Source organism: Oryza glaberrima, chromosome 2, assembly GCF_000147395.1.
Source record: "Oryza glaberrima chromosome 2, OglaRS2, whole genome shotgun sequence".
Taxonomy (NCBI): Eukaryota; Viridiplantae; Streptophyta; class Magnoliopsida; order Poales; family Poaceae; genus Oryza; species Oryza glaberrima.
The window spans coordinates 33,630,231-33,657,941 of NC_068327.1; the positions used below are offsets into that span (position 1 = coordinate 33,630,231).

Sequence of the window (27,711 nt, forward strand, 5' to 3'; positions counted from 1 at the left end):
AGTTCATCATGAAGTGCCATCTTCTTGTGGTAGTGATGAGGGATTGTGAAGGAATAACAACTAGCTATACTAAGCAAATAAGTCAATACTATAGTGTCACTTAAGTTTGAAATTGCCTAAGGTTCGAGTCAAACAAAAACTGATCATAAGAGCAAGGTCAATAGTATAGCCTACGGTTGGCTCCAAAAACATCCACATCAGCAATACAATTAACTAGTAAAGATAACATGCATAGTAATGAGCTATTAGCTCTTCTATCCATAAATTTGCATGTATTACTTTTCAATATTTTAATCTACTTTTTCAGCTGCTAACAGACCTCTGTTTCTGCATGGTTTCACATGGACCCCACCTCACAACCGTGTGGCCAGTAGAAGCTCATTCGGAGCTGCTTTGCATGCGTTGGAGCCCTTGTGTCGTCGGCGATAAAGCGATAAATTAGTCGCCCACTTTCACTCTCTCTCCACTTATTTCTTCTCCAGATCATCACTTTTGCCACCGTGTATAGATTATCACCCGCTTAAACAACCTATTGTACCTGCTCTAAGAGTGTTGCACGTATATGTGCATATCGTTATAATCGATCAATAAATATTTTTTTTATATATTCTCATTTGTCACTCTATACGTGCAATGAATGTAAATTTATAGATCAGTAGTAAAACAACATGAATAGATTACATATTAATAAATGGCTCCATACCACATTTTAAATGGCTGGCGGTTTTTATAAGGTCATGACGTCATCAAGCTGTCAACATGATTTCATTTTCCCGCACATTTGTAGTAAACTAACCCTCTTTTTCCACGTTCGACATATAGTCATATACACCTTATAACTACGTGTGCTATACCATTGCTACTTTTCCACACGTATGTCTTGAATGTCTCTTATTTATCATAGTTATCATCGTACACTCCAAACTTTAGATACCATTTTTTTCGTGCTCTCTTCTTAGAATCATTAGTCGCGCAAGAGAACCATCTAACTATTTTTTCTACATGGTGTACAGTCACATTAGTGATCACGTGCCATTTTATATATGTATATATACAAGAAAACTATATATAAAGTTGTTTCGTGTACACATAACCTATTCGGAGCATACAGAAACCCAAAACCCGCTAAGCAAACGAGAAGGGAAGGAAAGGGTGAACCGAAAGACCCGGAAGGAGAAAAAATGCCTCAGACTACAAGCAAGTAGTACTAGTAGTAGTAAACGAAAACCCGAAGAAACCCAAGAGAACAAAAAAAAAAAAAAAAAAAAGCGCAGGCGGCAGCTGTTCCTCCTCCTCCTCCCCGCTCCCCTCTCCCCTCGCCATTCACATTCCCTTTCTCCACGAGAGCGAGGCCAAAACATCCGGAGAAGAGAGAGGAGAGGGAGGGGGTTTGGACTTTGGAGAGGCGCCGCCGCGAAACCCCCGCGGCGCAATCGCGGAGAGCTCTCCTCCTCCTCGTCGTCGTTGTTGTTGCCGGCGGCGGCGGCGCTCTGTAAGGCGGACGCGGTGCATTTCGTCGGGGTTGAACGGCGGGGGCGGGTTCGGAGGCAGTCGGGGGGCGGCGGGAGATACGAGCAGCTGTTGCTGCTTTCGTGGGTGGAGGGGTTCGGGGGGTTCACCCCCCCTCCGATCTCGCGGTTCCGCGTCGGCGATTCGGCCCCCCCGCCGGTGATTGGATCTCGCCGGCGGCCGAGTCGTCGCGGCTAACCCCGCCCGTCGTCCTCGAGGTCTCGCGCGGCGGACTACATCTTGACGTCGTCGTCGTCGTCGTGTTCATCATTCCCTCGGGCTAAAGTCTGGAGGAGTAGCGTGGAGCGGAGATCCGCCCGGACCTGGATTGATTTCCTTCGATGGTAAGGAAGCCCTAGCTTTGCTGTTCCGTTGCTCTAGAGTCTAGACTAGACGCGGGTGATATTACCCTACTGGGTACTGACGCTGATAGCACCTTTTTGATTTCCCACACTATTTTTGGAGTTCTAACTATGCCCCACGTTAGGTCCGCGCCCTTGGATAGTTAGGCTGTTTCAGATGGGAAATGAGGACAATGTTCTTTTTGTCCCGATAAATTATTATTGTGATATTATTCCTTTTGATGAAAAAAATTATTGTGCTATGGACGTTGACCTGTGTGTTGCTACCCTTAAGATCAAGTGACCAATATGCCGCGCTCTTGTTCGCGCCAGAAAACGGTTTGCTATACAACTGCTGTAATGAATGTGGGATGCATGGGTTTCGTTGACATTTTAGGTATAACGCTATTTTTCCCGCGTCGAGCAATATGCAGCTAGCGTTTGATGGCATAAATTTATTCCTGCAGGCGGCTCAAGCTACCATTGTGGTGGGATCCCAGGTTTGGGTTGAGGATCCTGGTGTTGCCTGGATCGATGGGGAGGTTATAAAAGTCCATGGTGACACGGTTATTGTCAAGTGTTCCAATGAAAAGACGGTAAGTTGTTCATAAGTAATTAGGTTTTGCTATAGTATGACCAGCTGGCTACTATATTATTGCTAGATTTGTAACAGCTAGGCAGCTAGGAGAGACCATGTAAAGATGAGCTGAACTGACCTTCCATAATAGCGGTATTTACACTTAAGTTCAAATTTGGTCGTCTTGTTCAGGTTACTGTTAAAGGTTCCAATGTCCACGCAAAGGATCCAGAGGAATCACCATGTGGAGTTGATGACATGACGAAGCTTGCTTATCTTCATGAACCTGGGGTTCTTCAGAATTTGAAATCTAGATATGACATGAACGAAATATATGTAAGTCTTTTACACTGACATAATGTGACTACGCTTCTCTATATGTTTTTACCAATGCTACCATTTTAAGTGCAGCCATCATTCTTCTCTAACGCATGTTTTCAACTTATTTGTGTTGAAACCAGACATATACTGGAAATATCTTGATTGCTGTAAATCCTTTTCGAAGACTGCCTCACCTGTATGATACTCAGATGATGGAACAATATAAAGGGGCAGATTTTGGTGAATTAAGTCCCCATCCTTTTGCTGTTGCAGATGTTGCATACAGGTAGGCTCATTATGATATATATGTTGATAACTACAAGGTGGTCTACGATTTAAATGGGTTAGCTTCCATAAAGAACTTCTTTTCTCCTTTGAGCTCTACTGTGAGAAGAATGTCTTTGATTACTGGTGTAGATTGATGCTTAATGAAGGAATAAGCCAGTCAATTCTTGTTAGTGGAGAAAGTGGTGCTGGCAAAACAGAAAGCACTAAAATGATAATGCGTTATCTTGCGTACATGGGTGGGAAGGCTGCCGCTGAAGGGCGAACTGTTGAGAAGCAAGTTCTTCAGGTGATAATTTCTGAGAGCCACCTAATTCCAGAAAGCTATTTCCATAACCATCTGTTGTTCCTCTTCAACTGATTACTTCATATTCATATTCCTCTCAGTCTAATCCTGTCCTTGAAGCATTTGGAAATGCAAAGACTGTCAGAAACAATAATTCAAGGTAGGAAGCATTCTTCATACGATCATTATGATTCAATATCTGTCACTCAACCAAATCTTCTTTTCTCTGCTTTTATTGCAGTCGTTTTGGTAAGTTTGTTGAGATCCAGTTTGATCAGAATGGGAGAATATCAGGAGCTGCTGTCAGAACTTATCTCCTCGAGAGATCTCGTGTCTGCCAAATATCTGATCCAGAGAGAAATTATCATTGTTTCTACATGCTTTGTGCTGCCCCACCCGAGGTGCTGCCCCTTGATTATTCATGTCCTTCTTTGATTAGACAAATTTATGTAAATAGCATCACTATTTTTACATGCTGCTTACACTATATGAGCTGTTATATATAGTCCATTTTTCAGTTTGACATGACAATAGCACCATCCTAAATGTTACCACCCAAGATAACCTATCTAGAGGCTTATCTGTATTATTTGGGACCAATAGATTGACAGTTTGATATACTCTTTAAATCGATTAATTCCCAATTATACCACAACTTACATGTCGGTCAGCATGAAGGAATACCGTTTCATATGGCACACACTGTGGTGTGAATAAAATGCTTTATTAAGCTTAAAGTTTCCAGTTTCCCTTGCTGAAGTTCTCTCTTCACGTTGTATCCTGTTCTCTGTTAGATTGATAACAGTTATGAATCTAATTTTGGTTCATGAAAACCTTCCGTCGACATGTTCCTCTAGAGGTTCTTCTCCACTTTGTAGCTTCACAAAATACTAAATGCTGTAAGCCTGTAGCAGCTTCTGCAGCCTAAAATACTGTGTTTCATATACTAGTGCTGAATGATTCAGTGTTCCATCTACAGGAGCTTAAGAGATACAAACTGGGAGATCCCAGAACATTTCACTATCTTAATCAGTCCAACTGCTACAAGCTTGAAGGTCTAGATGAATCTAAAGAGTACCTTGAAACTAGAAAGGCTATGGATATTATTGGAATCAGTTCTGAAGAGCAGGTATGCACTTGGTTCTATAATTATTAACACATACCATTTTTTAATTACTTGAAGCTTATTTACCCTTCTCAAACTTTACCTCATGTTTTTCATGATGCTTCAGGAAGCAATTTTCCGGGTTGTTGCTGCCATCCTCCACTTGGGAAATGTTGAGTTTGCTGAAGGGGATGATGGAGAGTCATCAAAACCTAAGGATGAAAAATCACTGTTTCATTTAAAGACTGCCGCTGAGCTCTTCATGTATGCGGTCTTTGGATTCCTTTTAGAAACTCTTGAATGCGTACACTTATCTCACAAGAGCCTCAAATTTGGTCTTGTAGGTGTGACGAGAAAGCACTTGAAGATTCATTGTGCAAACGTATTATTGTGACTCGTGATGAGAACATAGTAAAAACTTTGGATCCTGAGGCTGCTAAGGGGAGTAGAGATGCACTTGCTAAGACTGTGTACTCACGGTTGTTTGATTGGTGAGTCAGTTTTGAAGTTTTGCACTGGCTGCTAATGGTTGTTTCCACACATATTTTCACCTTATGCTCATGTGTCAAATGACCTTTAATCTTAGGCTTGTGGATAAGATAAACAAATCTATTGGCCAAGATCCAAATTCAAAATGCTTAATTGGAGTGCTGGATATCTACGGTTTTGAAAGCTTCAAGACAAACAGGTGCTTCACTGGTACGCTTTTGATGATTGATTGCATGTTAGTTGTAATCTTGTCAACTTATTGGTCAGCGAGAGGAAAGCTGTTGGGTTAGCCCCAATTTAGTTCTTGGTAATAAATGGTGGTAATTTGGCTTCACGCCTTACTATGTGCTGTTCAGGGCATGGCTTCTAGAAACTTTTCGTCACCGAAACACTTGGTCCCAGTTGTACTCTGTATATTTCAAGAACTAAAGCTATGGACGCATGGAAGATGCTACACTCCTGGGCTTTTCCTTTGATATAGGATTACATGTTAAAGATTCAGGATGGCTGTATTTTATGGAAAATCTTAAATATTGCCTGCAATATTTGCCTTGAATGCAGCACTTTCTCTGAAACATTTCCTGAAGAAGTGCAAAATGTTGGATCCAGAGTATTGCTTTTTCATGTTTAGTGTGATCTTACTGTTTCAAAAAGTTAAGATAGGTAGTAGTGAAGTAGATTCTCAGAACTATTGTTATTTTAGGTTTTATACACTATGTTCTTCTACAATCCAAGATATTACCACATTTTATCATGATGCATGGGATTTTTTGTTGCTTGTTACTCCCTCCATTCCAAAATATAAGGCACAACCACCCTTAATCCAAAGACCAAGAAATAATTATTATCATCTTGTAGTTTGGATCATGCTAATAAATACAATGCATGCATCCAATAGAATTAGAGGATGTGAGAGTGAAGGATTTAAAGAATTAATAATTTAATGGAGAAGAGGTCATAGTTAATTGCATGCATGCATGCATGTATGCCTTATATTATGGAACATATAAAAAAAGTGTTTGTGTCTTATATTATGGAATGGAGGGAGTAATTGTTTCTTGATTTTTATTTATCTGTTTTTTCTATTATTTCTCTCTAATTTTATGAATTTATTGTAGTTCTCATATCTAATGCATATTTCTCTTGATATTGATAGTTTCGAACAGTTTTGTATCAACTTGACAAATGAAAAACTGCAACAGCACTTCAACCAGGCAAGTTTTCTGTTTTTTGTTGTTATCACCTACGCGTTCATTTCTGCTGACTTATATTTTTTTTAAAAAGATATTTCCAACTTTGAATTTCTTCTTTTCTGCAGCATGTCTTTAAGATGGAGCAGGAAGAGTACACTAAAGAAGAAATTAATTGGAGTTACATTGAGTTCATCGACAATCAGGATGTTCTCGATCTCATTGAGAAGGTTGCTTTCTTGGCCTTGAATATATATATTTCTCGAACCTTGTGATATGGTTACGCTAAGACAAACCTCGATGAAAACAAGATTGCTCTCTCTCTCTCTCTCTGATGAATTTATGTGGTCTCGTTCAAAATCTTCCTTGCATAATTTTACCAAATATAATCGTAGATGCAACAGACCTTGCAAGTAGCAAGCAAATGTAAGTGCTGTTGCTACTATACCTTAGCTCCAATTCTTGGATATGCAGGCTGCTACTCGTATGTTTTTTTTTTTCGTGTTACTGAAACTCGCTGGTGATGTCATGCTTTTATATTCTGCTTTTTTTTTCCACTCCCGTCTAAGTATTTGATTATTCGTTCACAGAAACCCGGTGGAATTATTGCCCTTCTAGATGAGGCCTGGTATGTATAACTGATAATAAATCATTTTGTTGTTTATGCTGGTCTTCAAGCATACAGCATTTCAGCTTTACAAGAAATTGATCTATAAACATGTGATTTTGTGTTACAGTATGCTGCCAAGATCAACACACGAGACATTTGCTCAGAAATTGTACCAAACTTTCAAAAATAATAAGCGCTTTACTAAGCCAAAATTATCGCGATCAGACTTCACCATATGCCATTATGCTGGAGATGTAAGTATGAATACCTTTACTTTCTTTAGTTTTCATAGTTCTTTTGATCAAATCTAAGTTGGCCACCTTTTAATTTGTAGGTCACCTACCAAACAGAATTATTTTTGGACAAGAACAAAGATTATGTAGTTGCTGAACATCAGGCCCTTTTGAGTGCTTCACAATGTTCATTTGTCTCGGGCCTTTTCCCTCTCCTCTCTGAGGATTCCTCAAAATCGTCCAAGTTTTCATCCATCGGTTCCAGGTTCAAGGTGCATAACAAGTCACATAAAATTCTTCATTTGGATGTCTATTGCTTACGATTGTTCATACTTTTAATACATATATAATGCAATACAGCAACAACTGCAATCTCTCTTAGAGACATTGAGTGCAACTGAGCCCCACTATATCCGCTGTGTAAAGCCGAATAATATACTCAAGCCATCAATATTCGAGAACCAGAATGTTCTTCAGCAGCTAAGATGCGGAGTAAGATTTCCTGTTTCACATATTTTTTTGCTTCCAAGTTCCAACTTCAATATTTACATTATTGGCTTGTCCTCAGGGAGTAATGGAAGCAATCAGGATAAGCTGTGCTGGGTATCCAACTAGAAGAACTTTCTATGAGTTCATAGATCGCTTTGGTATTCTTGCGCCTGATGTTTTGAGTGGAAGGTATTACCAGTGTTAACCTGTTTCTTTGTTCAGTTTGTTGAGCCTACTTACCGATGTGAGTTTGTGTTCATTTTACTAGCTCTGATGAGATTGCTGCTGTAAGGAGGCTGTTAGAGAAGGTAGATCTGCAAGGTTATCAGGTAATGGATGTTACACAGAAAGTAGCTTTTGCATTGGGTGTTATTGATCTGTGATAATTGATGCTCAGTAAGTAGTATGCTCTGTTGCCATATTGTTGATTACTCCTTCCATCCACAAATGCATAGCTTTTTGGACAAACAATTACTTAAGGCATCCTCATTCTGGTACACTTATATAATAAACTCTAACTGCTATTGTTGAAACAGCAGTGTCTACCATCTCAGAAGCGTTGGTCCATTGTGGTTGAGGTGCTAAACAAACTGTACTGAACCAGAACTACTGTCTGAGTGTCTGTATTAAGTATTTGGAGCCACATAGTGTCGTGTTAGTTATAAGACATTACCACCCGTTGATCATTATAATTCTTAACATTTTTTATAAAAATAATGCCTCGAAGTGCAAGAATTGTTCTCTCCTATAGAAATATCTACTTGTGTAGAGCATAGGCTGCAGCAGAGCTGAATTGTTTAGAACAGGATGTAACATATGCATTTTAAGTGAATATTTGGAGGTCTATCTTTACCAGTATTGATATGTGGACTAAACTGCATGCCTTTTTTCAAATGGATTATGTAGATTGGCAAGACAAAAGTATTTCTTCGTGCTGGTCAAATGGCTGAGCTTGATGCACGTAGAAACGAAGTGTTAGGACGTTCCGCCAACATGATTCAAAGGAAAGTCCGCTCATTTCTGGCACAGAAAAATTTCATTAAACTGCGGAGATCAGCTGTACAACTGCAGACGATTTGTCGCGGTGAGATTTTCATTTGTTATTCCAAATTGAAGCCTCTATGTCCCCAGTTAATTTAAATTTTGTTCATGTCATAAAAATTTCTGACATGGCTTCCCTTTCATATTTAAAGGGGAACTTGCAAGAAAAATTTACCAGAATCTCCGCAGAGAAGCTGCTTCTCTCAGGATACAGACTTGCTATCGCATGCATGCTGCCAGAAAAGCATACAATGAACTTTCTGCTTCGGCTGTTACTATCCAATCAGCTTTACGCGGGATGGTTGCATGTAAAGAGCTCCATTTCAGACAACAAACAAAAGCAGCTATTGTTATCCAGGTAAAACTGAGAAATAAATAAGCTTGTTTCATGTGTGTGTGAGCACATGCAAATCGATAGTAGCATGGAATAGTAATCAATATAAGTATTATGATTTTCTCTCCGTATATTTAAGGTTGATATTTGATTGACAGTCATCGATAGCTCTGAAACTGCAGGGAACATGCTTAGGTTGCATAGATTTTTTCTTCTAGTCTTAGACTTAAGTTGTAATGCTATTACTGCCTGGACAACTTCCTCAGATAGGGGCTAGATAAACTGATAAAAAAATATGAAATCTAAGTTTCATTGGGAGGTATAGTTTATGAAATCTGTGGTTTAGTAAATAGTAATTAAGACTAGAACATACTTCCATTCACCTTTGTTAGTTTCATCCTTGAATTCAATAGCTGAAAGCCTGCTTGCTATGCAGAGTTTGCCTTTTAGACTACAAACAGTACTCCCCGTTGAATCTTTCTCCAAAATATGACTAACTGTACATATAGTGCACATATGGTCCACAATACTAACATGCAGACAATCTGCAATAATCCTTATCAGATCCTATCGACGCTTTTTTCTTAAACTTTGTACTTGTTCAAATTTCTATTTCAGAGTCGCTGCCGTCAGTTCTTGGCAAGGTTGTATTATTCAAGAACGAAGAAAGCTGCCATTACTACACAATGTGCCTGGAGAGGAAAGGTTGCTAGGAAGGAGCTTCGAAAACTCAAAATGGTAAACTCAAGCACACCAGTCATTTGTTATGTTCTATATATGCTATTTCGATGAAACCATGTTAAGGTGTCCCTTAGAAATTTTGGTCAAGAAAAAGTTTCAACTGGCCCATTTTTTTGCAACTTCTGGAACCTTTATATTGTATGTAGGATAGTGTACAATATTGCACTTGCAGTTACAGATGTTTTGCTATACTGCTGTGTACATTTCTCAGTACATGGTATGTTTTTATAGGCCTTAGTACTTTGCCTATTACAGTTCTCTATTGTTACTAGTGCGAAAGCCCCCTAGTGATAGTGGGATATATCAAGGACCAGCTTTTCTTATCCATTTTCATTGCTTATCAGGCTGCACGGGAAACTGGTGCTTTGCAAGCTGCCAAAAATAAATTGGAAAAGCAAGTTGAAGAGCTTACATGGCGACTGCAATTGGAGAAACGCATGCGAGTGAGTTTATTTCTATAAATTCTCTTGTTAATGTAACTTGAAGAATACTGGATGGCATTGTTACATTGTTTTCTGGGGTTGAAACACCAATCTGTACTCTACGTGCTATTTAACATACACAATTACACAAATATGATCTCATGGTTCATGGTTGAACTGGCTGTTTGGTTACCTTCTACAAAAGGACTCAGCCCATAACTAATTCACTATATTGGTTTAAGCACTCAAGCACACAGCTGACTGTCCATGAATATCAATATATATGTCTTTCTGTCCATGATATGAGTGACCTATGCGGTATATTCACCATATGACCTAATAGACATCTGGGAAATGGCAAGGGAGATCTTGTTCTTCCCTGTTAGTAAAATGAAAAAAAAAAATGTATAGTTAACTTGTGATACCTTATTATTACTTATGCATGGGTCTTTGTTGTAGGCTGATCTTGAGGAAGCTAAATCACAAGAGAATGCAAAGTTGCAAGCTACCTTGCAAGAGGTGCAACAACAATACAAAGAAACACAGGAAATGCTAGTCAAGGAGAGAGAGGCTGCCAAGAAGGCTGCAGAGGTGGCACCAGTTGTTAAAGAGGTTCCTGTCATAGATACTGAACTGATGAATAAGCTTAGAGATGAAAACGACAAACTTAAGGTGAGACCTGATCATATTCTAGATTCTCTTTTTTGTCTGCCCCATTGACAAGGAAATGCATTTTCTTATTTCTTAGGACTTATACTATAAAATAAATCTAATCATTCTTAAAGAGATTTGTTTCCTGCTGCCATTCTAGCTCCATGCGATACTACCTCTGCTATGGATATAACACTTGACATTCCATTACTGCAGACTCTGGTCAGTTCTCTTGAAAAGAAAATTGATGATACTGAGAAGAAATATGAAGAAACAAACAAAATCAGCGAAGAGAGGCTACAAAAGGCAATGGATGCTGAGACAAAAATTGTCGATTTGAACATGGCGATGCTAAGGTTGTTCCATTTTCTGAACTCAACTTTATTGTAGAAGTACAGTGGTTGACATTTCTTTTTGTTATTCTGCTTCAGGCTTCAAGAGAAATTATCCAACATGGAATCTGAGGAGAAGGTGCAGAGACAAGCACTGTTGAGCTCGCCAGTCAAGAGCATGTCTGAACATCTGTCAATTCCAATTGTTCCAAAGGTACATGTAATGGCTTGCACATTGGTTAACTTTTGTTCCCTCTGGCTGAAATGAGAATGTTCCTTTACTCACATCTCCCGCTTTCTTCTCTATTAATCAGAACTTGGAAAATGGCTTCCATGAGGTTGAAGATCCAAAGGTTTGAAGTTTTCCACCTTAAATATTCCTTTTGTTTTGAAACTTAAACTGTCTATGGTCTCACAAGTCACAACAATCTGTCATTTTCAGGAACCCCAAAGTGCACCTCCTGCTATTAAAGATTATGGGAATGGTGATCCAAAGTTGAGGAAATCTTGTGTCGACAGGCAAATTGTAGGTCAACATATTTATTGTTTAAATTGCTCATACAAAAATGGTTACTTGACTCTTATCTTTCTGTAGGAAAATGTCGATGCACTTATTGACTGTGTGTCAAAAAACCTTGGCTATTGTGGGGGGAAACCAGTTGCTGCTTTTACCATATATAAATGTCTTCTTCACTGGAAATCTTTTGAGGCAGAGAAGACAAGTGTTTTTGACCGCCTTATTCAGTTAATAGGATCTGCAATAGAGGTAATCTGGAACCTGTATTGTGGTCTTTCAGCGTTACTTGAGCCAGAAGTACAATTAGACTTCTTATATATATATATATATATATATATATATATATATATATATATATATATATATATATATATAATAAGTGGTTATTATTTGAAAATTTAATCTGAGATCCTACCAGCATCAAAACATCTCTAGGCTTTATCTTTATGTTATATAAAAGTAGAGCTGCTCTCTTAACAAGTTTCCAATTTCTTTTACACCCTACATTTTCCACTCTACTACTCTAGTTGTCTAGAAGTTATTCTGCGGTTGCTCCATTTTCCTCAAGGTATTGGAGCATCAGCTGAAGTAGCAATATGCCACTTCTACTCTTGAATGAAGGCAAAGCCATTTTTGCTAATAAATCAAACAAAAAACTCAACCTGTAGATGCGTGAAAACTGGCATGGTTTTGGAAATATTACAAGCATGGAGATCTAGGCCACTTCTTAGTACATGGAAGAACATGCTACTTATTTGGTCCAACATTTTCGTTTTTTCCAATAAAGTAGAAGAAAAACTAAAACCCTTTCAGATTCTTGAAAACTGGGATGGTACAGGAAAGACTTGAAAACATGGAGAGAGAATCAACTTCTTATTACACCAATCTAATTGGTTTTTGTTTTCTAAATTTGTATTCCTCAGAAATCAATAATGACGTCACTCTGTTCTCTGGCATTTCATTTATTCCAATCCACAGTTTATTTCAGTGATACTGTTTTGACCTTAAATTGTAATCTGATTGAATTTTGGAAGTTGGCAAGTTTCTTTGGCCCCCAGTCAGCTTACGTTGTGAAGCCCTTGATGCAGAATGAAGAAGATAACGATAATCTTGCTTACTGGCTCTCAAATACATCTAGCTTGCTGTTCCTACTTCAGAGAAGTCTCAAAGCTGCTGGTGCACCTGGGAGTGTTTCACGAAAGAAACCTCCTCAGCCAACATCATTGTTTGGCAGAATGGCTCAAGTATGTTACTTTCTTTTCCATGCATGAAAAGTGGAAGGAAATAAAATGGAAAATGTGGTACGGGCTCTGATAATGTAAATTCACTTGTCTAGGGCTTGCGATCTGCATCTTTTGTCAACATGCATGTTGAGGCAACTGATGTCGTCCGTCAAGTTGAGGCCAAGTATCCTGCCTTGCTTTTCAAGCAGCAGTTAACTGCTTATGTGGAGAAGATTTACGGTATCATCCGTGACAATATTAAAAAGGAATTATCATCTTTGATTTCTCTGTGTATCCAGGTATATTTTCCTTTTGGATCTTTGCTGTTTGTTGATAACTGGCTGTAAATAGATTCATTGTTTACCATTCATTTTGATCTTTGTTAACCACTAGGCTCCGAGAACAATGAAAGCTAGCATGCTGCGAATGTCTGGACGGTTATCTGGTCAAGCTCAGAGCAACCATTGGCAGAGAATCATCGAGAGCTTGGATATCCTTTTGAAGAAACTGCAAGATAACCATGTATGTGTATTTCTTTGTTTCTATGCGATTCACTTCTGTTGGATGTATGCGCTAACTGCTGCTTTGTTTATCCTCAGGTACCCCCAGTTTTAGCTCAGAAAGTTTTTACCCAGATATTCTCATACATTAATGTACAACTGTTCAACAGGTGAACCTATATTTCAAGTTTTGTTTCTTGTATGCCGGGAAACTTGCGCAGTACATGAGTACATGAATGTTTTTTGTTCTGCAGTTTACTCCTTCGTCGTGAATGTTGCTCCTTCAGCAATGGAGAGTATGTCAAAGCTGGTCTAGCTGAGTTGGAATTATGGTGTGCAAAGGCAACAACTGAGGTGATCTGTCTGTGTTTGAACGCTAGCTTTCCCTCCTACATGATTCAGTTTACTGAAGCTCCTTCATTTTTTTTTCATACAGTATGCTGCAGCATCCTGGGATGAGCTCAAGCATATCAGGCAGGCTGTTGGTTTTCTGGTATGATGTCCATTCTGCTTGTGTATATTTGTGTTGAGGTTTGGCACCAATAAAATGTTGTAGTTTTGAGAATGTTATCTGATTGTCCGATTAATCACGATTAATCGTCCTGATCGCTCCCCTACCTCCGATCAGGCACAGGTAAGTCGATCAGCCGATCAGAAAGCTGATCATCCGATTAATCGATGATTAGTCGCAATTAATCGTCCGATCAGGGTGGAAAACGATCAGTTCATGGGCTACCTCCCTGAGAAAATATAATTTTGGCCTGCCAGCCCAGCCCATGTTCCATTTTGGGCAGATGACGGGCAGCAAATGATGCTGCTTCTTCTTCTTTGACCAAATGATCCTTGCTTTTTACCATATACTACAGACTATAGAGTATTTAGTATATAATATATAGCATATATGGCCTGCTGGACACTCTTGCTATACTAACCGATCAGCCTCGATTAATCGCCCTGATCGTCCTGGTCGGTGCCTAGGCGATCAGGGCTGATCGCCCGATCAGATAACATTAGTACTTTTGACATCCTATGTGCATGAGTGGCATCCTAGAACCTTGCTTTATTTATCTTTGGCTTTAATAAGCTTCATAGTTTTCCATGAATAAAGCAAATGATAATTAGTGTTAATCCAGACTGATGTTGCCCTGTGCTGTGTGTAATTGGCAACTATTAATACATTTTCAATACTCTTTTCAGGTCATATTCCAAAAATTCAGAATATCTTATGATGAGATTGTCAATGACCTATGTCCGGTAAAATCACATTAACCGCACTTTTCAATTTTGTCGAGCATCTTTTCTGTTTTTGTTCCTTAAGCAAATTGGTGCTAATTCATGCTTTATTGTTGATATCTGTAGATCTTGAGCGTTCAGCAGCTGTACAGAATCTGTACACAGTACTGGGATGACAAGTACAATACCCAGAGCGTATCATCAGATGTGAGTTCCATTCGTTAAAAAAAATCAATATACAATTATGCATGTGGCAATGAAAATCTTTCCATTTGTTGACTGCTAAAGTACATTTTCTTTTCCCCCTTTTAAAAGAATGTTGTATATGGAATTGAAATAACGTACATACACATTACTGCTTAATTTTAATTCCTGGTCAATGTAGTATACTGTGCAGGATATCAAAAGTGAAAAGAAAACTTAAGGTCATCTAATGTTTCAGGTTCTTAGTAACATGCGGGTGCTGATGACAGAGGACTCTAATAACGCTGAAAGCAGTTCATTTCTGTTGGATGATAATTCAAGGTAACATAAGTACCATTTGATTTAATTGTGTGGATGTATCCACTGTTTATATTAGTCCCTGGACAAACATTAACACACCCCTCAATTTATTGTTGTGTTTGCAATGCAGCATCCCGTTCTCAGTCGATGACATCACCAACTCAATTCAGGAGAAGGACTTCACCGATGTCAAACCAGCTGAGGAGCTACTCGAGAATCCCGCCTTCCAGTTTTTACAGGATTAGGGCTGTGAAATCTCAGAGCTTTATACCGTTAGATACCTTGTCAGAATATTCCTTGATTTGTTGTAAATTTTTTTCAATCCTTTACGCTGGATGGTGTACCCTTTCTTTTGTTATATTTCCTTTTCTTTTCCAGCTAGTTTTTTGTAAAATCCTTATAGGTAGTCAATAGGGTTGGGATGGGATTCCTCCCTTACATCTAGGAAAAGCCATATCTTTTAAAGCAAGGCAGGCAAATCATTCTTTTGTAGGGCAAATTCAAATCAGTCTTATAATATCCATGGGTTGTAGGAAGAGGCAATGTCTTGGTGGCCTCTCCCAGTTATAGATTGTACAAAGTTACAATGTATATGAACAGTGCAAGAAAAGGAAATTCATATACCAAATGGCATTATGCTCATACATCATATCTTGGAGGTGTTGTCTTGTTTACCAGATGCGCTGCGATCTGCAGTGACTTTTTGTTACTCTTTTTGAGAGAACTAAACTGCAAATACAGAGGATGTTTCGTAATTTCTTCTGCGTCTTTTTCTGGCTTGTGGTGTCTAAGGTGCCATCGCATGGAAGGAAGTTGTGTAGTTTCTCTATGGGTAACTTAGGTTTGAAAGTAGTCTGAGCAATTTGAATGTAGCCTTGTGTAAACTTTGAGTCGATTCTCATCCTCCATGCTCGAGCAGGTACGTCCGTCTTCTTTCGATCCGCCGTGCCTTTTCCTTCCATTCGTTTTGAATTTTTCTGGAAGAGTTCTTCATTTGGATTTGAAGGAAAGTTACTTCAACTGGAGGGGAGCACGGGAAACCCGCGAACTTTGCTGCACAGTCCCAAATGCCCACCTGACACCCCTGGCCCACAGCTCTAAAGCGTCCAACATCACTAGCCAATTCCCTAAACTACCCTCCCTCAGAAATTCCTCTATGCATGGTTTCTCGGGGGTATTTCCGTCCATCCACACACTGAACGAGAGAGAAGAAGCAACAACAATAAACCGATGGCAGGTAGGCACACCGCACTCCCCCATTCCCTTCCACCCTCTCCCACCCTTTAAAAAAATAATACAAAAATAAGAAAAAGAAGGAGAAGAAGGGAGATTCTCTCTCTCTCCTCCTCCCGCTCCCGAATTCCTTCTAGATTATCCCAAATTCTTCGCTGCCAAGCCGCCATCCCGCGGAATCGAGGTAATGGTTATCTTCCCCCCAAGTTTGTTCGTTCGTTCGTTCTAGCTCGATTCCTTGAGCGGATTGTTTCGTTTGATTTGGTTTGGTTTCTTCTAGCGAGGGGAAAGGGTAGGAGGAGCCTGGCTTGCTGTGGAAGGTGGTTAGTTTGGGGGGGGGGGGGGGGGGAGTGGTTGCATGTGTTTCTTTTGCATGGAAATTTTGCTCATGCCTGGTGAAAGCTGTGGCGCTGATTTGGAGCTCGGAGTTTGTATGTAGAACTGTGAGGATTGATTATGCTTCGTGGGATGGTTGCAAGGAGGAGATGTTGTACTATTTTTGGAGTAGCAATGCTCTCTAGTGTATCTAAACAAGGGAAAGTGGGATGGGGGAATACCACGCATCCGGCTCAAAATGTATGAGGGGTTATCTATTTAGGGTAATGATAGTGCTTGATTGATGGGTGGGGTACTGGGTTAAATTTTCCTAATGTAGATATGTGCGTCACTTTCTGAATGGGGTTGTCTTGGCTATCTACTTCTTCACAAGGTGTTGATCTGTATTTGAATGGAAAAAGATTGAGGTTCTTGTTCGATCACTCAAGTTTAATTCACTGATAGAGATAAGCAGCTCTACTTTTGTAATTCTAGAAATTTGAAAGAGAATGTTTTCACCACCATCTTATTCCCTGATGTAGGCTTTCGCTTAAGTACACTTGTCATTGTTGATTATTATCCTGCTCAGGGATCTAAATAATGAAATTTCATTCTTGCATAGATGCTGTTCCCCTTGCCTTTGCTTCACCTCTTTTGTATCACTACCGGAACTTTACTCACAGCTGCTCAGTTGTTTCTTTGCTGTCAGCATGGGGGAACATACCTTGTACATTATATACAGCTTGATTTTTGTTTTATCACATTGGCTCTTTCAGGGATGAGCAGCAAGTTCATGATAACCTACAAGAGGAAGCGTGTTACATCACATGTCTATACAGCTGATGGCACCAATCTCAAGTTTTCTGGTGCTTCCAGTAGTGTTCCTGTCAGCAGTTTATCCCCAAACTATGGGGTTGGTGCCGATAATAACATGTTAGAGGAAGATAATTTTGTGAGGAACCTTGACTTGTCACCCTTACTATCTATTTTAGCATTTGATGTTACTCTGTTACATTCCTAAAGAGGGTGTACAATACATAACTACTATTGATATGCACCACTTCCACAAGGAGCGCATGAAACTGCCATGTCAAACAGTACAACATGATGTAGATATTCATATCTAGAAATGTCACTAGTCATGTTTTTTCAGGAATCTAATCTATCGTGCTTTATAATAAAAAATCGTTTAATGAAACCATGATATATGTTTATGTTTTAAAACTGCTGTGTGGTAAAGTTCCATGCCATACTAAAAGTTTGTTCTGTATCACTGTGGTGTGTTAATGTTCGATGCTGGAGTATATACTAAAATTTTGTATTTTTGTATTCATAAGTTGATCTAACTTTATTCATATCTGATACTTATTCTCATCTATAAAATTGGCAGTCGACCTCTACAAAGCAACAGGATGTATTTGATTCAAGGGAGCAAGTCATCAAGGAAGAATCACCTAAACAAAGTGCAAATGCACCAGGCAAAGAACGAGCGGAACTTAAGTCACGTGAATCATTATCTCAAAAGGAACAGCCTGAGATATGTTCTACTCATACTGCAATAGGAGACGCATGTGAGAATAAATTAGAATGCATAGATGGCACACATAATCAAAGTCTTGTTTCCAGTTGTGTGCATGCTGACAGGACAACTAATCAGGCAGAAGATTCTAGTGCCTCTGTTTCTGTGGGAGTAAATTCTCATCAGCAGCCGAATAATTCTACCAGGCCTAGCCAATCTAAGAGTAGATTTAGTCCTATGCTTACATTTCATAGGCGAGTTAAAAACAAAATAGGTTTGGAAGAGCCTGCAGCAGGAAGTTGTTCAAGAGATAATGACAAACATTGCTCAAAACTAAGTTGCAACCCACCAAGTTCGCCACTGGATGCTATACCCTTGTGTAGACAAACTGCTGGCAGTTCTTTGGATGTTGAAGATAAGGTATGTTTCTCTCTCATGACCTCATCTTCATGTACTCGTACTTGTACAATAACAGTACTGCTAACTTGACAAAATTTTTGTTAAGCCTATCCATTTGTTTTACTTGTTCATTCTATGCGACTATGTGCAATACTATTGCAAGTGCACATACCAGTGTCAGGAAATAATGCATGTTGTGACTGCAATGGCTAGAGGCATCCAACATTGTCCGTGTAACTTCAACTGAAAGCTTCTATGTGATTCACTTATGCACCATATTCTAGATTCATGTCTTTTCTTTTATAAATTCTTCAAATAAAATCCAATGTGTGTGTCATTGCGACTGCATTCTCTCTACTGCTTGCATTGTCTATACACAATGAGGCTACACTCCTGATAGTTTATGTGTTCATTGACTATGTGCTTTTGCATTTTACCACGTAGAGCATTCAGAATAACTACAGCTTCTATTTAATACTGAGGAAAAGGAATTTATTTACAGGTTACTATAGCGGGAACAAGCACTGGACAATCTGTAATTGTTGACCACTTGCTTGAACAAAAAAGGTAAGACGGTACTATTTGTTTTGTTGATCAGTACATGAACCCGGAACTCATTAATGCTCCTTTTCTAGTTCACACATTCCGAAATCGTCGGTACATCATATGGTTCCCTCGCAGCCTGCTAAAGATGCAAACCAAAGTTCAATCCCAGAAGAAGGTACACCAGTATCTGAGTTCACTAGGGTGCAAGAAACCAGTGAGTTAGATGCAAGAGTGGAGGACTCAAACAGAACACCAGTAGACGCTATTGAAGTACCAAAAGTTATTGAAGTGAAGAGGGATGAACATGGTAATGGACAGACTAATTGTCTACAGTCACCAAGGAAAAATATAAATGTTAATCTTCTGAAACCAACAAATAGATCTGAGGCAGCTGATCTTCTGGAGTCTCAAGATTCAACAAAAAATATTCCAATTATTGTCTTGGACGATGATAGTGATGAGAGGGGCAAAGAGCAGGAAAAATCAGAGGTCCTTGATCAATTAATCCAGGAGAAAAATAGAGGTAGATTTTCTTTGGGGCAGATCAACCTAAATCTAAATTGTGCTGAATTACCACAAGAGAGGCTTCTCAGTTTGGATGAGACATCGGTGTACAAACTAAAAGATCAGGTCAGAATGATAATATTAGTCTATATTTCATCAAGTATTACCTTACATTTTGGCTTTAGTCCATAATCCACATTCCTCATCTTCTTATTTAAAGAGAGAACTTCTTTCTGCAGTGAAGTGGTTTGTACATAATACATTCTGTACCGTTCATTTTAGTAGGATTGGGTGTTCTGTTTCTTTATACTTGCTCTAGGTGTTCAGTAAACTGTATCCTATGTGCTCTTTATTTGAACCACTATCCAGTTTACAAGCTATTGTTTTGCTGATACATGTGTTATAAAAAAGTGCTTACATATGCTTTATTGGATAAGTCCTTGATATTTGTGCTTTGTATTATCTCAAGCATTTTATTTGCACTATTTACAGGATCAATGTGTTCATGAACGAAAGCAAATGTCCCATCCAGTTGAAAGGTTGTTTTTTACAAAGGAGAAGGATGCCATGCACGGTAAAAAACATCATGAAGAAACCTCAACCATGCATAGCTCGTACTCAAATTTATTTGATCCAGCCCCATCATCGTCGTGGATTACTGGGAATTTCAAGGAACCAAGTGTCATGCCATCAGAACTGAAGTTCAGAATATTGGATAAGGCTCCTGAATTCAATTTAGATCTCAAATTGGATAGTTTCCCAGACAGTAGTGTATCAGCCCTCAGGCACGATAAGTTATTTCGTGGAGGCACCTCCAGTGGATCCCATTTTCTGACAGAAAGGCTTGGGACATACTCCTACAAAAGGCACTCTTCCCCGTGGTCAGAAGAAGAATTGGATTTTCTTTGGATTGGAGTTAGGAGGTATGGGACAAATAACTGGAATGCAATGTTGAGGGATAGACGGTTACGGTTTTCTAACTCAAGAAATGCCGAGGATCTTGCTAAGCAATGGGACAAGGAACAAAGAAATCTTCTAGGTGTGGATTTCCTTCAATCACTCAGATCCTCTGCTCGAGGTCCTCCACCGCCTTCACATATACCAGAAGATTACGTTGGAAGCAGTTCTTGGACTGGATGCTCAAAATCTCCATTTCTTTCTGCTCCAACAGACCTTTCATTGGGTGACATGTACCTTCGAAGCGCCCGTACTTCAGAGAGAGGGCAGCATCATTTATCAAACCTGGGCATGTTAAACCTACATGCAACCGACAATGTACCAAGAAATTTGTCTCTGGGAGGTTTCCCTGTTGCTTCCTCCCCATATGGGAGAAGTTCTAGCAAGCGCAGGAGGGCGTCCAAGCTTCCCAAGTCATACTATGACAACAAGGCAGTTTGGTGCCAAGATCCATCAGAGAGGGTGGCTCAGTTCCTTCCCATAAACCAGGAACCAATCAACAATCTTCCTGAGTGGCTGACAAAGGACGCCGAGATGGCGGGCGTAAGCCGGCTTGATGCAGATCTGTGGCCGAGCATGCAGGCTCCGGGTCATTCTGCAGCAGACCGACTGAATGAAATGAAGCCTCATGTTCTTCCTGATGGATCACTGAAGCGTGCGCCCAAGAGGAAGGCGGAGTGGCGCGCCTTCAGCAAGAAACTGTTCAAGTCCGGCGATGGCGCCCTGGATCTAAACCAGAGGGCTGCTGCCATCGCCGGACCCCTCGGTGCCATTGGGACTAGTGACACCGGTGCATCGTCTGAAGAGACGGTTTCAGACAGTTGAGTGTATCTCTAGTAGTAGTGATCTAGTCCAGAAAACCTTGTGTCAGTCTGAAGCTGCCTGTATGATTCCGCTGCTGAAGCTGGTAAACAGTAGCAGTCTGATCAAAGGTAAAATCGAGTTAAATTTCAGCCAAGTGATTGGATTCAGTTTTTGTAAACATGCATCGACCTGAATTCTGATTACATCCTGTGTAATATATTATTGGCTTGTATAATCCAAAAAGATTGAACCATATATGCTCGCATGCTGAAAAGGAATTGCGAGTTTTTGTGATTTGCCATGAACCAATTGGTGATCATCCATCGATATGAAGTTTACTGTAGACGGGCATCTCGAGTAACAAGTTTTTTTTTTCAATCACAGTATAATGTTAGCTGATGCTAGTATGTCTTGCACAGCTTAGTACTTTTATCTTATGGCAGGCTTGGCATCATTGGCCATAGCTGAGTCGAGAGCATCTGGATGCATATACTCCCTTTGTCCCATGGTACAGCATACAGTATGTTTTAGCCCTTAACATGGCTATTAAGGGGAGAGAGAGATATATAAAGTTTTTTATTCTTCTTTTTTGGTCTTAGGATGAATGAGGTGTGGTGTTGGTTTGGACTAGTTGGAATGATAACAAAATGAGGGGTTTTTTCACCAAATGATCTAATTGGCCCATTGTTGACGAAAAAAAATCGAACACACCGGCCTGGGAGATCTGCTTAGCTCCTGTGTAGGTCCAAAGATTAATGAGATGCGGGCGTGCTAGTCAGTTTAATCCTGCAACTGACAACATTTGCAAATAATAGATCAAACAGCCGATCGGCTGACAAGCCGATGGAGTAGTTCCAGCCGATAGCCGATAATAGTCGACGCTAATACCAGCCGATAGCGATAGGGTTTAAGCAATCAGCTATATGTCAAATGTAGATACTGATATAAAGGTAATCGGCTGATGATGATGTAATATAGCAATATAATCCTGTATAAACCAATTGGCTAACAATATGATATAGTAGAACAAGTATTGATCCGAAGGTTAAAGCACCTATCGGCTGGAGGTCCGATGTCATGAAATCCACAAGATTAGATTAAACAATGAAACCTCTGTTGCCATCGGCTAAATCCAACTTATATGTATATGCAATCCTTATGAGCCGATGCAACGTCCAGATAACTCACCGGCTGAAACCCCGATGAAACCCTTATTGGCAATCAATAAGCAGGCTAGAGATTATGGTTCTAAGCACGACTTAGTAGATCAAACTTAACTGATGCAACACTAAGTATGAAAAGAAACACAATATCTAGACAATCAAGCCGTTGATTGATTTTCAGGGTGGTAGATGCCTAGGCTAATCTAATCTAGCAACGCGATTTAGCCTACCGGCAGAAACCCTAAAGCGAGAGACAGCCGATAGAGCTAAATTGATATGCTAAGACTAGATTAACAGAGACATGATAAATAGGTAGGCAAATATATCATCCAAACCAGAGCAATCCAAGAGGTCGAATGTATTGGTGTAGCCTTGAACGATGCCGATGTAGATGAGACAATTGCCTGGACCGACGGAACATTGGACTTATCCCTTCGCCGGAGATCGAAGACGATGCAGCCCCGCGTCGGGTGCCAAGTTCCGCCGGAATGTAAAAAACAAAAGTAGAAGTAAAAAGGGTGGCGATACGCCGAATTGTATTGATCGTAGCGATAGATTACATAGACCCCGGGTGTACATATTTATACCCATGGGTTGATACAAATTCTTGTCGGACAAGAAAGAAACTAACCTAAAGATAAAAGGAAAATATAAAGTCCTTATCGGACACTAAACACACTTTCCTAAAGATAAAAGGAAACTAACAAACTATTCCTAATTAATAGATAAATTGCCATGCCGCATCCTCTTTAAACTCGGTCACTTAGGGATAAGCTTCCTTTAGTAGATTGATTTCCTTAACTGAATATAGCAGGAATCTGACTATTGACGACTTTATAACTCCCATCGGCTGATTCCGAGATGCTGCAGCCTATAATGATTATAAGCCGATGACGTCTTTGCCGATTACTAAATTTCACTGTTAGCACCCATTAGCCCTACCCGAGTTTGTTGGGCTGGGCTGGGCCGGGCCACGCCAAAAGCATTTCTCCCCGTGGATCAAGTCCAAGACGAGAGTAAACAAGGCACAACAATAATACAAATAATAAGTACAATGATAAGTAAATAAAATATAGGCAAATCGGTTTGATCCATGCCAACATTCCTACTGTGGTACCACTGCATGCATGAATTGTTATGTAGTACTTCAATATATGGACAAGGTAGCATGCAGCAGTACAAAATGTTCCAAATTTAAAAGCAACTAATTAAACTAGTGCTTAGTAACAAATTAAGCCCTATAGCTATAGCTAGCTAGCTAGACCACCTGATCACCTAGGTACGTGTATGCCTAGCACGTAGCTCTTAGCCATGCATATGCATACTCTCTCCCTTTAAAAAAACTCAACCTAAAAGAGATAGTTCAGATTCATTATAGTAGGAGGAGCCAAATCTATTTTTAGATTAAGTTTTTTTTGGACGGAGGGATTATACCGATAGAGTGTGTTCTCTGATCGATCAGATGAGCAGATCGACGTACGCGTGTATAGTGTAGGTGTACGTTCATGCATATATATAGGACTAATATCTGCCTCGGACCGTACGTGCATGATTCATGGATCGATCTTAATCTCCATGTGTCCAAAGCAAGTCTCAAATTAATATAGTTCCAATGCAGGGTTTACTCGTTTGTCAATGCACGCGTTGATGATCAAGTGGGAGATCGATCGATCAAAGGAGATGAGCTAGTACGTACCCTGCCTGCGTCAGGGCACAAGCCTCATTCATATATATGCATGTGGTTTACACTTGATTGGACAAACCAAAGTGGATACTGAAGCTATGCCACTTGTGCCCAGGGTACTTACCAACACAGATAGCTTAGCACTTGCAGGCCAAGTTTGTTACTTAATTAATAATCCATGTCCCATAATAATTATATTTATAGGATTTAAATTTATCTCAAAATAATTGTCAAAATAGAGTACTAATTAATGATCTCATTAATCACTTCTCATTTAAATTTCTCCTTATTTTACCCTCAACTAACCTGTACACTCTTACGTAGTACCATTTAATAAGGGGCATTATACTCTTTCTTCTCAAATCTTCGGATAGCGAAACAAACTAGAATTATAATCTTAATTAGCAATTGAATCGAACAGAAGCACACAAACATGCATGCATGCATCGATCGATCGGTCCCATATATATATCGCGCATCAGGATCGGGTAGCTACCAATTGTATGTGTAAATGTGTGCGCGCGCCTTCCCATATCGGGAAACGATGCTCCATCGATCTGCATTTTATTGATGTGCTCCAGCAAGGCGAGTCGTAGTTGGGTAAATTCTAAAATTAACGCCAGAGTTTGCCACAAGTAATTTGGCCGTGTTTGATCATGTTAGGATAGTGTTTGCTTCATAGACATATATATGCCAGTCATGCAAAACTTCATTTAAAGGAGACCTGAAATACATGTTGTAGGAACACTAATTAATTAGATGTGGCAATGTTATAGCTTCTGTTTGAGAGAGCTTCTACCAGCTACAACTTTTTCCACAGAATCTCTAATTAAGCTTCTCAAACATTTCAGATTCTCAACCAAATTCTGATATAGAATATAGATAATAAATTGCATTTGAAGTCAAAAGCTAGAAACCTATCTTTTGTCTATTCTCACTAGTTGATTAGTACTAGAAAGCTTCTGCGCTCAGGAAACGTGGCATCGATAGTCACTCGGCATGTCCCTTCTGCGCTTAGGATCTGGAGACGGCGAACCACATCCTCCTCAACTGTGTGTTTGCTCGGCAAGTCTGGCTCCGCGTGCTTTTGCCTCCTGGCTGGGCTGCCCTCTCTCCCCCGTGGCAGCTGGTTCCAGGACTGGTGGCCGAGCACCAGGGCCCACTTTACCTGAGCATCTCTTCACCGGCTTCGACTCCCTGGTGCTTTTGGTTTCTTGGCAGTTGTGGAAGGAACAGAACGCCAGGGTTTTCGACTCTGCGCTCTCTTCTGTCTCAGTGGTTCTGGAGTCCATCCACTCGGAGGATCGTTTGTGGTCTTTGGCTGGCATTGCCGCCTTTGGGGATTTGTTGGGAGTGTAGCGTGGCTCTGTCCCCTTCCACTGTTTGGAGTCTTGTTTTTAGCTGCCATAGTTTTTCTAAGTTTTCAGCTTTGATTTTGCCTTTTTTTTCCCCTTCGCCTGGAATAAGCCGGTCTGGCTGAGTGAGGTTGTGTAGCTATTACTCTTTTCTTCTAATATATTGACGTGTAATTGTTTTGCACGTTCGAGAAAAAAAACTAGAAAGCTGCTTCTCGGAATCTCGAGCTTCTCAAACAAAGTCATTGCCTACAAACACAAACAAGCTAAGTTGTGGCATCAAATTTGATGGCCACAACTTTAACAATTGGGACACAAATGTTTAGATGTTCTTGGTCTATCAAACAAATAACCTCTGGTAATAATTCGCAGCCACATACATACTGGCAATCACGCTTAATTTGGGGTAGAAACAGAACTAGCTAGTTAGAGATATACTATCCATTCTGGAGGGGAACAAAGTACATGTGCCATGCAGAAAGTGAGGGAGCTTAGCACAAGAACTATGCAGAATTAATCCAAAATAATAGTACCAATATCCTTTTGTGGTCCTGCTAACCCATTGGTCATGGTGACTAATTAAGTACCAATTAAGTAGAGTCTAGGTGTCAATTAAGTAAAGCAGCCAAGTTACATGACAACTGACAATTGTCACAAGGGCCAAGGCCATCCCCAAATTCTTTTTGCCATGGACACCAGCAAAGGACGTAGTACTAGCTTGAAGGGTCATCAAGTTCATCATTGGACTTAGCCAATTCTTTCCTCTTCTCATGCACCTGCGCGCCGTTTCATCTTTTCCTTGTTTGATTAGACGTTTTTAAAAGGATTAATAGGGGTCCAGTTCTAGGGAGGAGATTATATTACTTGTTGATTTGATATAACCCCTATTTGCATGCACACACCACCTGTACTGTACACGTCTTGAGGTTGGGGTTGAGAGCTTAGGTACACTCATATCAATGTTTTGACTTGATGTGAGTGTAGAATTATATAATTACTCCAGTAAGCAAAATTGTAGTACTCCATATATATCTTAGTACCTTCGGTAGGATTTCTGATTTCTACCACCACATTTAATTAGTTTCACTGAAAGTACATTGCTTTCCTACTAGTTAATTCGGAAATTAATTTTGTTGTTTTTATTAATTAGTGTGAATCATGACTCGATGTGATCGTAACATACATGTGGTGAGTCTCAAATTTTCTGAAGACGGGATAAAATGCGCAAAGATGAGTATTATCAGGGTGTGTTTAGCTCACGTTAAAATTAAAAATTTGATTGGAATTGAAACGATGTGACGGAAAAATTAGAAGTTTGTATGTGTGTAGGAAAGTTTTGATGTGATGGAAAAGTTGGAAGTTTAAAGAAAAAGTTGGAAACTAAACCAGGCCTCAGATGCCAATTTCTAAGCGGGAATGCTAGGGGGCAGTTGCCTGATCGCCTACTTCCACACCATCCTGCCTTCTGACTGCATCCCCGTCCATCCATCTATCCATTGTGCAAGATCAAATCTGGCGAGATGGTCAGTGGCGGTGTGGATGAAGCGTATGTGACGAGGATAGAGCCACCAAGGAGCAGCTCATCACCCCCTTGGTCTTTCACATTGTTGGGTGAGCACTCACTTCGATCTCCCTTTTCATCTCTATCGTCTTCTTCGATGGGGAAAGGAGGAAGTGATGAATGGGGAAGTAGGGGAGATGAGATGGTGGCATTGGCGAGGGTGATGGAAGGAAGTCTTATGCTACTCCTCTTTGATGTGAGCTCGTCGCTACCACGGTTATCCTCTCATGAAATCGAATAATCATACTCAACCAAATGCATCAACATTGGTGAACTGATTGGTAGTTGTAGGTATTAGACACGTACCACTAGTATCAGGCCTGATACACCACAAGTATCTAGTATCAGGCCATGATACACCACAAGTATCTAGTATCATGCCTAATACACAAGTATGAAGGACGTCTTATACTGACGGGTATCAATTGATACCTATGGGTATCGGTCTGGTACCGATGGGGTACCATATCGACAGATCTGATATCTACATAGTATTATCATATTTGAACGGGATCGCGTATATTATCATGGTTAATTGAGCAATCCAGATCCCAACTTGCTAGTAGATAATGAGAACAGATCTACAAGCATAGGCCATCCATCTTTTTCCTTACAAGTTAGCTAGCTAGCTAGCAATCCTTCATTCTAAAGTTTTGCCCTCCACAGTCAGCCCTCTTGTTCAAGTAACACATGAGAGCTAAATAATGGTGCAAAACCCTAACACTGGTCCTCCCTTTC

The 27,711-nt window shown here is 40.0% G+C and overlaps 2 protein-coding genes across 2 annotated transcripts; both read left to right on the forward strand.

The window, feature by feature from the left end:
* The first annotated feature begins 1,233 nt into the window (after positions 1-1,233).
* Positions 1,234-15,575, forward strand: LOC127762453 (myosin-6-like). The gene is made up of 39 exons (XM_052286975.1): positions 1,234-1,853; positions 2,318-2,446; positions 2,620-2,763; positions 2,889-3,034; positions 3,166-3,322; positions 3,421-3,479; positions 3,561-3,720; positions 4,299-4,448; positions 4,552-4,688; positions 4,769-4,915; positions 5,011-5,112; positions 6,070-6,127; positions 6,232-6,333; positions 6,694-6,731; positions 6,841-6,967; positions 7,048-7,218; positions 7,307-7,438; positions 7,515-7,624; positions 7,704-7,764; positions 8,342-8,519; positions 8,629-8,834; positions 9,429-9,548; positions 9,896-9,994; positions 10,433-10,645; positions 10,841-10,980; positions 11,056-11,170; positions 11,271-11,309; positions 11,399-11,482; positions 11,552-11,722; positions 12,562-12,717; positions 12,810-12,995; positions 13,090-13,218; positions 13,296-13,366; positions 13,451-13,550; positions 13,633-13,689; positions 14,394-14,450; positions 14,556-14,636; positions 14,872-14,954; positions 15,064-15,575. The coding sequence occupies exons 1-39, from the start codon at positions 1,851-1,853 to the stop codon at positions 15,176-15,178; spliced, it is 4,533 nt and encodes a 1,510-aa protein (XP_052142935.1). The 5' UTR covers positions 1,234-1,850; the 3' UTR covers positions 15,179-15,575.
* A 599-nt stretch (positions 15,576-16,174) lies between these two features.
* LOC127762454 (uncharacterized) lies at positions 16,175-21,591 on the forward strand. Its single transcript, XM_052286976.1, has 6 exons — positions 16,175-16,350; positions 17,258-17,433; positions 17,872-18,420; positions 18,902-18,966; positions 19,035-19,575; positions 19,942-21,591. Exons 2-6 carry the CDS (start codon positions 17,260-17,262, stop codon positions 21,229-21,231), a joined length of 2,619 nt encoding a protein of 872 aa, XP_052142936.1. The 5' UTR covers positions 16,175-16,350; positions 17,258-17,259; the 3' UTR covers positions 21,232-21,591.
* Positions 21,592-27,711: the final 6,120 nt, after the last annotated feature.

What these genes read in the sequence shown, in the direction of transcription:
- LOC127762454 (XM_052286976.1), top strand. Translation starts at nt 17,260, where the DNA reads ATGAGCAGCAAGTTCATGATAACCTACAAGAGGAAGCGTGTTACATCA. An exon ending in TGTTAGAGGAAGATAATTTT is followed by an intron (nt 17,434 to 17,871) that starts GTGAGGAACCTT and finishes TAAAATTGGCAG; the next exon opens with TCGACCTCTACAAAGCAACA. An exon ending in CTTTGGATGTTGAAGATAAG is followed by an intron (nt 18,421 to 18,901) that starts GTATGTTTCTCT and finishes ATTTATTTACAG; the next exon opens with GTTACTATAGCGGGAACAAG.
- LOC127762453 (XM_052286975.1), top strand. An exon ending in CTTGTGTCGACAGGCAAATT is followed by an intron (nt 11,483 to 11,551) that starts GTAGGTCAACAT and finishes ATCTTTCTGTAG; the next exon opens with GAAAATGTCGATGCACTTAT. An exon ending in TGATTTCTCTGTGTATCCAG is followed by an intron (nt 12,996 to 13,089) that starts GTATATTTTCCT and finishes GTTAACCACTAG; the next exon opens with GCTCCGAGAACAATGAAAGC.